Source organism: Somniosus microcephalus, chromosome 3 (assembly GCF_052327205.1).
Source record: "Somniosus microcephalus isolate GS21.2 chromosome 3, FLI_Smic_1.0, whole genome shotgun sequence".
Taxonomy (NCBI): Eukaryota; Metazoa; Chordata; class Chondrichthyes; order Squaliformes; family Somniosidae; genus Somniosus; species Somniosus microcephalus.
This window is the reverse complement of record NC_140989.1, coordinates 91,422,422-91,433,398: the sequence shown is the minus strand read 5'-3', so window position 1 is coordinate 91,433,398 and position 10,977 is coordinate 91,422,422. Positions and strand designations below refer to the sequence as shown.

Sequence of the window (10,977 nt, the reverse complement as noted above, 5' to 3'; positions counted from 1 at the left end):
GTGACCGAAGCCCTTTTCAGAAGGAGACATCAATTCATCTCCTTCCCCATGACCCTGGACAAGCAGCAGCAGCGTGCAGTGGGGTTTGCAAGAATAGCGGGCTTCCCCATGGTGCAGGGCGCCATTGACTGCACGCATGTGGCTTTGCGGGCACCTCTTGAGCATGCCGAGGATTACCGCAACCGGAAGGGCTACCATTCCCTCAATGTACAGCTGGTGTGTGACCACAGGCAGCGCATCCTAGCTGTCAATGCCCGCTTTCCAGGCAGCAGCCACGATGCCTTTATCCTACGACAGACAACTGTGGCTGACATGTTCCAGGCACAGCCTCCCCCAAGAGGATGGCTTATCGGGGACAAAGGCTATCCTTTGTGTACCTGGCTCATGACCCCGCTCTGCGCGCCCACGACCCCTGCTGAAGAGGCATACAACGAGAGCCATCAAGCGACGAGGAACCTCATAGAACAAACAATCGGCGTGCTCAAGCAACAGTTCCGCTGTCTCGATCGCTCCGGGGGAGCCCTCCAGTATTCGCAGGATCGAGTCTCCCAATTCGTCGTCGTTTGCTGCATGCTGCACAACCTGGCTATCCACAGGACTCGGGCACTGCCACCTCACGTTGGACCACCACCTCAGGAGGAGGAGCATGAGGACGATGAGGACGAGGAGTACCAGCCCAGGAGGGAGGCACAAGGTCCAAGGGCCGCCCATCGGCGGCTTATTGAACGTCACTTCTAGGCCCCTGTCAGGGAATGGCTTGTGCCAATGATAGAACATGATTGCGGCCGCTCCGCAAGCCCTCAGCCGGTTAAGGCAACAAACACTTCAAAGATCAAACATGGACAATGTGAATAAATAAAATGGTTTATTGTACAAACTCTGGGCCCTTCCCACATGAAAACCAAAAACAGACGAAACCCCCAAAAAACACTCAAACACATTACTCGCTCCCACAACCTGGAGAGGATTAACAAAATAGGGCAACTAAAATGGCCGTCATTCTCGGCCTTCGTCAAAAACAAACATCACATCATCGGCCTTCAAAAAACAAACATCCAATTCTCGGCCTCAAGAAACAAACACAAATGGCCACACATTCGACTATTTGGCCCGCTAGGGCGATGCCTTGGCCATCTTTGGGTGGCCCCTGCCCGCCCTGCTGCTCCGCCTCAAAGTAAGGCCATTGGCTGCTGCAAGGCTGGGGGCAGGCTCCTGAGGGGCACATGTCGTGACGGCAGATGCCCTTGGGGGTCGGCCTAGTCGAGGTCTGGCCGTCGAGCAGGCGGCTGATGATTGCTGCAGCTGTGGCTGGCCAGCATCAGTCGCTGCAGCAGCTCCTGGCAGCTCCACTGGGGGAGTGGCAGTGGCGGCTGGAGGAATGGCGGCAAGCTGGCGGATGGCAGGCGCTCGCTGGTCGCCTGAGACACTGGCACTCGCCTGGGCCAGCACTGCAGCATGCGCACCAATCTGCCGAGGGACAGACCACTGTGCTGCTGCAGCGCGCCGGGTGCCCTGGCGATGCCTGGCTGACACAGCGAGTGTGGCAGCAGTGAGTGCCCGTGTTGACCTGTTCACTGACTGCATCAGAGCAGCCAGTGACTGGACGGCACCACTGATCACCTGGCCAGTCGCTGACAGAGCTGCCCCAAATTCCGCCCAACTCGCTGCCTGATCTGCCCGGTATTCCGCCCGACTGGTGGCCTCTGAGGGCCCGAACTTGGCCACACTCCGAGAGAGGGAATCGATGGACTCAGGCAACCGTGCCACTGCCGCCATGAGCTCCGTGTGCCGGCGCTCCAAGTCCGCGGACAAGTCTTCGAGGCGTTCCATCTCCTCGGCGAAGAGCATCTCCTGACTGGAGGCCGGACTCTCCCTCTGGGGAGAAGGCCGCCGAGCTGGCCGACCCTTCCTGCGTTGCTGGAGGCCGCTGGGCCCAGCAATTGGACACCCCTCCGACGCTTCCCCCCTCTGGGGAGAAGGCCGCCGAGCTTCCACCCCCCTCCCGCCTTTCTGCAGCCCGCAGGTCCCAGGAGCTCCCCTCCCCTTCGACACTTCCGCCACGCTGCCCTCCAGGGAAGACGTGTCCCCTACATTGGCCTGGGTGGCCGCGGCTGAGGGTTCCCCTGATGGGCCGCCTTCCTCTTGCTCCTCCTCCTGCTCCTCTTCGGAGGGTCTGTCACTGGCAAGTTCAGGGACCTCCTCTTGACCATCTGAAAGCAGGAAGGCACAAGAGTAGCTTTAGAGTGAGGAGAGGGCGTCAGTGCGGGATGCATGAGTGGTGGCATTCAGCGCATTGGTCGGACAGTGGCAAAGGATGTAGATCTGATGCGCAAGTGGGACGAGAGAGGTGCAAAAGGTGATGTCCTTTCCATTGCTGCCCAGAACAGGGTCGGCATCTCCACATGCAACGGGCCCAATCACCCGGCCACCCATGAGGCGCTCCACGCGATGTTGCAGGTCGGTGAGTGGCTGGATATGGGGTCGGCCTCCCCCGGTCGCAGTCCGGCTCTTGCGATTATTTGCCAGCTTGGCCTGCAAGAGAAAGGACGGCCTCTAAGTACAGTGTGTCGCCATGATCTTGTGTGCACTGCCTCCCATGGTGGAATAGCTTGGCCAGTGTGTCGCCATGATCTGGTGTGCACTGCCTCCCATGGTGGAATAGCCTGGCCAGTGTGTCACCATGATCTGGTGTGCACTGCCTCCCATGGTGGAATAGCCTGGCCAGTGTGTCGCCATGATCTGGTGTGCAATGCCTCCCATGGTGGAATAGCTTGGCCAGTGTGTTAAGTGCAGAATGTGCAATTGATGCTCATGCCTGTCCCATAGCTGCTGGATGAAGGCTGGCCATTAGAGCTTTCAGGTCCCTTTGCCCATAATGTGAGGTGCACATGCAAGGATGAGGAGGTCACTGGAAAGGGTACTCACCCTGACAATGCGTGTGAGGTCATTTAACTTTTTGCGGCATTGGGCACCGCTCCTGGGGACGTCGCTGTTGGCTGACAGCTTGGTGGCGACATGCCTCCAGGCTCTCCTGTAGACGCGGACCGTCGCCTTCTTGCCATTGTCCGGGTACAAAACATGGCGCCTCTTCTCCACAGCAGCAATCAGCACACTCAGATCACGCTCTGAGAAGCGCTGCGCATGTTCACGGGCCTTCTCCATGTCTTCAGGCGCTATTTGGGTCCAGCAGCAGTGTTCAGGCCTAGCTGGAGGGCTCCACTATCCAGGGCGTGGCAGCAGACACAGTCGACCCTTCCCCCTTAAGAGCTGGCCGGCGCCAGGGTGTCTGCTGTCAATCACAAGATGGCCGCACCTGCGCTGCGCCCGGCCTCGGCGCTATCGATCACCACCTCCGGCTTAGCGCCCAAAGAGAGGCGTCCAGCAGCAGTTTTAGCGCTCGCCCGAACTCCTAGGGCGAAGCTAATGAATATCGGAGAAGTGGCATCGATTTGGCGGTGGCCGCAAACTTTAGCGGACGCCCCACTTTAGCGCCCCAAAAGTGGCGTCAATGAATTTCTAGGCCAAAATGTTGAAGTAGCACCAGGTGAAAATGATCTAGACTGCATGCAAAATTCGTGCTCACTCCTCATTAAAATGATTGCAGTCGTAAATCTAGTCTAAAAACCCAAGTTCATTGGCGTTACATTGAAAAGCTGGACCAATTTTGGGGACAGTCTAATTGCATGTCATGATTGCCACAGGCTTTTTTCACGACTTAAAGGGGAGGTTCATTGATGCTTGTGGGAGAAAACGTATTAAACATTAAGGCATGCTGGGATACTTGACCACTTTACTAATTGAACAAAGGACACTAAACTAGTTAAAACCAAAAGAACTGCTGACTGCCATAATGAAGTCAAGCTGACCTTTTGGCTTAGGACATCTGGTGATAAAATGTGAACATGTTAATCTGTTTCTTGAGAACAATGGAAGCTATGAAACCTTATGTTGAAATGTAATGTAAGCTAATCACCTGAAGTTGTTTACCTCGCTGTATAACTATGAGCGCTGTACATTAGTAATTTAGAGTGCTGGTGGGCAGTAGGGACTGCTGCAGACTCTCCGTGATATCGCGTAATAAATTCCTAAAGCGAACCTCGAAGTCTCCGTCTGATAATTAATTTCCTCGACAGAATTTGGCATAGTCAGGCAGGATCCCTAACAACGGGATCTAAAAGAACTAAGAAGGTCTAAGTTGGGTATAGCGTCGACCTTGTATATCACTTGGCCCGCTTAGGCTCCAATTAGACAAAGGAAATTTAAAAAGGGACTCTCCTAAAAATAAAAGGAAAGTGCCCGGTGCCTCCCAGCTGAAAGGGGGAGAGCACCTAGCGCATCCCAGCTGAAAGGGGGACGGCGCGTGGTTGCCTAGTTATCCGGCCGGTGACTCATGCTGAGCCAAGAAGCCCGTCAGGCTGAGGCAAGACTGCTGAGAAGAGAGAAAAGACTATGGCACCGAATTAAGTAGCTACAAAGAAAATAAAGGGTTGACTTCGAGACTCGCGGACGGAAAAACCGGTGAGCGCTCATTGTATTTTGTGTATATAAAATAACCCGCGGTTGTATAACCAGTAAGTTTAAAACTAAGTTACAGGAGTAAGGAGAAGATGGGAAATAACGGCAGTTGAGCAGATTCGTCCGAGCCTGCCAAGAAAGGAGCCCGAGGCAAGGTAAAACAGGAGGCTGCAAATGGTCGTGCAACATCGAAAAAAGGTAGGAGATCCCATCGTTCCACCGGGATCGCCAGCCGATACTGTAATAAAAGAAACAGGAGACGATTGGTATGCGGTAACTTTTAGTAGTGATCTGTATGGATGGTCGGGTGGAGATTGGCCTTATGGGGGAAGTTTTAAAATACCTTTAATAAAAGAATGGGAAGAAATTACTAGAAATGAAGGAGGGGATCCTGAGTGGGACTAATGATAGCGGCTGCTCTAAGACAGCAACCGGCACGATTTCCGGCGCCGCCTCCATACAATCCAGCAGGTCTAGCGGCACCACAGCCAGTTGTACCCCTACCAGGGGCACAGTCTGGACCTCCACCCCCACCCACAGATGAACCCGTAATTGAACCTCCTCCTCCAGCAGAGGCACTCGGAGCAGGAGCTGCTGCACTGCCTGGTAGTAATGTACAGGACCTACCCTCACGTAATGGACCTACAACTAGGTCACAAACAAAAGAAACAGCCCCTAGAGATAGAGGCGCGCTCGAACCTGACACTACTACCCATCAACATCCTCGAGTCATGATAGGAGAGGTGGCAGTGTTAAAACCATGGTCCCCAGCGGAAGCTAGAGCTATGATAGCCGAGGCACCAGACCCCTTAAAGAAGCCCACTGCCTTTCATAATTGGCTAGAACAAATGTGTACCATTTACAGCCCTCTTCCTGGGGATGTGCTAATGCTGCTAAAATGTGCGTATGGGTCCTCATGGTCGACCCTAAGGGACGGATTTGCTGTTCCCCCGGGAGAAAATGGAGATTGGCGACAAGATGATGTACAACTGGACCAGGGAAATGAGTCTTTTGCTCACTGGTTAGAACATAGAGGTAAAGAGGCTATAATGAGAGGAGCCAAGAAGCATAGTGACATAGGAGAAGTCACTCGATGTCTGCAAAGAAAGGAGGAGACAATTCCTGATTTTGTAGCTCGATTTAAAAGCAAGCGGGAGTTCCGTTAGCAGACAATGGACCTTTGGCAGTGCAAACACTGCTAAACTGCATGTTACCCTTTCAAGCTAAAGCCTTTAAAATGATTAATCTAAATTGGCAGACTCAGCCCTGGGCGGACGTAGTTACTGCTCTGGTAAATATGGATAGGAAATAGCCATTTGGACCTTCTGGTCGATACCGGTGCAACAATGTCCTCTGTACCCCCCTCCGTGGGTATACCCGCCAGTCAATTTAACATTGTAAGCATGGGAGTAGCCGGTATCCCTATGTTAGAACCCCTCTCCAAACCTACCGAAATTCAAGTGCACGGGCAATCCGTCACAGACACCCTCATAATTTCTCAGACCGCCCCTCTCCCTATGTTGGGAAGACAGGCTTTATGTAAATTGGGAGCAGTTATATACTGCACTCGAGACGGCATGTTCATGGAACTGCCTCAAATACAAACTCATCAGCTAATGAATTTAATGATAGAGGAAAAGCAAGTAGAAGGAGCCCCCATTTTGTACTGCTGGCAGCTGAATTGCAATCCTTATGGCCAATTGGTAAAAAATGTATACCAAGCCTTGCAGGAATTGGAAGATCCTCAGGGGCAGTATTTACAATATCTAATTGAAACCAGTAGAGAAAAGAAATGGACCCATTGTACGGCATGGTACACGCATAAAGAAACACCCAATTATCAAGAATTGGTTTGCTCATACCTAAACCAGCCAGAATTGCTGCAGATTTCACCTTATTTATTCTTTGGAGATAAAGGCCTGGGAATGTTAGTTCACCATAAAAATCAGCAATATACCTGGACCAGGTTGCCCCAGGGGTATACTGAAAGTCCTGCGGTGTATGCGGCAGCGGTTAAAAATGACTCTTATGCGTTGCCACCTGGCACATCTGCACAAGCAGCTGAACTATATGCATTAACCAGAGCCTGTATTTTGGCTAAAGATCAAAGCGTCAATATCTATACTGACTCCCGTTATGCATTTGGGGTAGTGCATGATTTTGGACAGTTATGGAAAAACAGAGGTTTCATTACATCCTCAGGAAAATCTATTAAGCATGCGCAAATGGTGTTAAATTTGTTGGAGGCTATTCAGTTGCCAAGTAAAATTGCAGTACTAAAATGTGAGGCCCACACCATGGCAGGTGATGAAGTCTCGTGTGGAAATAGGTTTGCTGATAGTGCGGCTAAAGAGGTCGCACTGAGGCAGGCCCCACAGCTTCAAGCCGCCAAAAATACCGTTAGTAACTTTCCTCCAGAACTTCCTAGTAGCATTGATGCTGATCTACTACGACAGGCCCAAAGTCAGGCAACAGTCCAAGAAAAACGTACTTGGAGTAAGGCAGGTTGCTATCAAGATCATGATATATGGATACATCCTGATGGCCGAGTGGTTTGCCCACGAAGCTTGTTTTTGCCCCTGTCTCGCCTGGCACATGGACAGGCTCACATGGGCAAAGGAGGGATGGCACATGCATTGTCCCAACAATGGTATGCACCAGGAATAACGGTAACAATTGAAAAAGTTGCCAGAATGTGTTTAGTATGTCAGCAGAACGATAGAGGGAAATCGCCCGCAAATTTTGATCACTTACCCCAACCAGAGCTGCCCTTTGAGAATCTATAGATAGATTTTGTACATATGCCCGCAGTAAAAGGATTTAAGTACATACTGGTAATAGTAGATATGTTCTCCAGATGGGTAGAGGCATACCCCACTAGGAGGGATGATGCCAGAACAGTAGTAAGCATTCTGCTAAAAGAAATAATACCTAGATTTGGAATACCTATGGGAATAAACAGTGACAGAGGAACTCATTTCACCAGCAAACTGATAAAAAACTTAACTGAAGCCCTTGGATTTCAATGGAAATTGCACATACCTTACCAGCCACAATCCTCAGGAATAGTGGAAAGAGTGAATGGGGAAATCAAGGCCGCCCTAACCAAAGTATGCCAGCAAAATGGGTTGCAATGGTCGGATGCCGTGCCAGTAGTAATGTATGCCCTGAGAAATCAGAAAAATAGAAACACAGGTCTGACACCACATGAGATCTTGATGGGCCGGCCTATGACAACAGGCACACGCCCACCCATGACTCCAGAGAAGGTGGCATTAATTTGGAATGATGAAAAATCATTAAAATATGCTCAGGCCATGTGTGAAACAGCAGGAAGAATACATGAGAAAGTGAGACAGGCCCAGACGCGCCCCACAGAAGGAAACATGCACCCCTTTAAACCCGGAGATCAAGTTTATGTGAAAGCGCTAAATAAAGAATCTTTTTCTCCTAGGTGGAAAGGACTATATTTGGTGCTGCTTACAACTCGAACAGCTCTCAAATTGAAAGAAAAACCTGATTGGGTACACGCTACAAGGTGCAAGTTGCATCATCCGGAGGAAACACCGGAGGTGGAGTATAAACATACTGCACCAGACACCACTTCAGAAACGGGAAAAGATCCGTGCCCACCATAATTTGGCACTCCATTGAAGGACTGATTACTTTCGGATTGCTATATATGTTTATATTTAATGCTGTATAACAATAATTAGGATAATTTAAAGATTTCTAGGATAAATCAGGAAATATGTTAAACCAGATAATAATAATCGGCCTATGTGCAATAAGGACAGCCGCCTGGACCATCCCGCCTACTGAAAATACAGAATGGGCAGGCCAGTTAGGATGGAAGGCGAGAGACAGTAACCAATCGCAGGGAACTTACACTTGTAACAATGGCACCATTTGTGTAATTGCTAATTGGACGATTAGTTGCGAAGCCTGTGGGATGTTCGAAATGAAATCTGGGATGGATAAAATAGTATTTAGCCAAGGATCTAATATAACTCTAAGTATAAAATGGGAAAAAGGAGTGAACATAAGTTGTAGGATAGAGAATGACACTGACATACTAAACAATTATACTAAATTATGGAAATGGTATAAAAATGACACAAAAACCGGAGACATGGAACAACCGATATATTTGAAAGACGGTCAGGCGTACGGATGCGTGAATGCAACTCTTATAGAAGGAAGACCTCACTGGTATGGGAGCCCTTAATGCAATAGATATTGAAACATTGCAGAATAAAATACAGCAAGTAGGAGGGCTGACAGGAGATGCTATAAAATTAAGAAATGCTTGGGACAATGGACTGACAGCAGCGATGTTAACACAGTGGATATCAGATACAATGAGTTGGAAGCAAGTAAATAAGGTAGAAAAGGAACAAGAGAATGTTGCAAAGGGACAAGAGAAAGTCAATAATCATACTCAATGTATGTTTAAAGAAATTACCAAGCAGTCACTGAGGGCTGAGCTAGAGCGAATCGCTATGTCAGGACATGCTCCTAGTTGGATGAGAATTTTTGGATTTGAAGGAAATAATCTAGAAGTAAAACCTGATCGAAGATATACTAAATGTGACCTTAAGGGATGTAATTTTACAATGAAAGTGGTAAATGTGACAAAAGCCAAAACCTGGTGTCAGTTCTTGGTATTGCCCCAACTGTTTGGAGAAAACCTTTGGTATCCCGAATTTCATGGTAAATGGATAGATCAGGGGAATAAGACCCACGATGCCTCGGATTGCCAAGATTGGCCGTTTGGAAAAGTATGCCCATTGCATACCCCTATATATGAACCTTGCTCATTGCAACATAGTAGAGGTACATGTATTTGGAATTTGAAACCTTGTAATGATACTACCTTGCATGAGATAGGCCAGAACTATCTGTGTATTAGCAGTGCCTGGCCTATATATGTAGACGGGATTTTGAAAAGGCCCCCTTTAAACACTTGCATAAAAGATGTTTATACTGTGTTTGACCCACATACCAACAAGACATATCAGTTGGGAAAATGGGCTACGGTAATGCAAAGAAGAACTGTATTGGGGATAGAAAATGCCCCCCCCTACAGTTAATTTGGCTTATCTGACGAAATTTTTGAAAAACAATGAAAAGATAGCAGAAGCCTTAGCGAAAAGAGGAAGAGATCTGCACCATTTAAAAGCAGTGATGGATTATGATGAGCAAAGTTTGATTCAAATAGCTACGCAAGTAACAGATTTGACGGTACACCACTGGTGGGATGTGTTTAAAGGATGGTCACCTAAAGCATCCGCAGTGCTGGAATTGTTTGTCCACCCGATGGTTATATTTTGTGTAGTGACAGGAGTTTTATTTATATTAATTTGTATAATGTGGGTAAGAGTGAGATATCTGCTAGCGCAAACAGTAGAATCAGTAGCATCTGTAAAAAGAGCTACGAAAGTACTAGAGAGAAAGGAAAGAAAAAGAGCAAACTATGATGAAGAAGGTTGTCTAAAAATGCGTCCTTTCCCAAAGGGATATTATCCTCCCTATGAAAACGAACTGAATACAATGCCGTAAAGCAGTGTTGATCAGTAAAGATCAACAAGGAGGGAATTGTGGGAGAAAACGTATTAAACATTAAGGCATGCTGGGATACTTGACCACTTTACTAATTGAACAAAGGACACTAAACTAGTTAAAACCAAAAGAACTGCTGACTGCCATAATGAAGTCAAGCTGACCTTTTGGCTTAGGACATCTGGTGATAAAATGTGAACATGTTAATCTGTTTCTTGAGAACAATGGAAGCTATGAAACCTTATGTTGAAATGTAATGTAAGCTAATCACCTGAAGTTGTTTACCTCGCTGTATAACTATGAGCGCTGTACATTAGTAATTTAGAGTGCTGGTGGGCAGTAGGGACTGCTGCAGACTCTCCGTGATATCACGTAATAAATTCCTAAAGCGAACCTCGAAGTCTCCGTCTGATAATTAATTTCCTCGACAATGCTGCAGTACCTCATTCAAAGCATTGTTGCGTGCGCAGCTGCCCCAATAATCTGAACAAGAAGAAGAAGAAGAAGAAGGAGAAGGAGAAGAACCTGGAGCAGTGAATAAGTTGTCGTGATGGCAGATCGCCACCCCAGGGAGAGAGCCCAGAGGTTCTCTGACGACGCTTTGGAAGCATTGGTTTTCATGGTGGAGAGAAGGAGGGCGGTCCTGTACCTGCCAACTGGCAGGAGGCCCTCGCCACAAGTGTTCTGCACCATGTGGAGGGAGGTAGCGCAGCATGTCTCGGGCAGCACTGTGGTTCCCCAGGACCCACACACAGTGCAGGAAGAAGTTTAACGATCTCACTCGGGTGGTCAGGGTGAGTGAAAGCTTCAACAAATGCTACATACCACCATCTGTACCACAAGCTTCACACACTGTCCAAAGCACCACACCCCCAGCACTCACCCACCAACAATCTCTAC

General features: G+C 48.6%; 1 protein-coding gene across 1 annotated transcript; it reads left to right on the top strand.

The window, feature by feature from the left end:
- Positions 1-8,728: 8,728 nt before the first annotated feature.
- On the top strand, positions 8,729-10,464 carry LOC147121198 (uncharacterized). The gene has a single exon (XM_085981323.1). It carries the CDS (start codon positions 8,730-8,732, stop codon positions 9,606-9,608), a length of 879 nt encoding a protein of 292 aa, XP_085837449.1. The 5' UTR covers position 8,729; the 3' UTR covers positions 9,609-10,464.
- Positions 10,465-10,977: the final 513 nt, after the last annotated feature.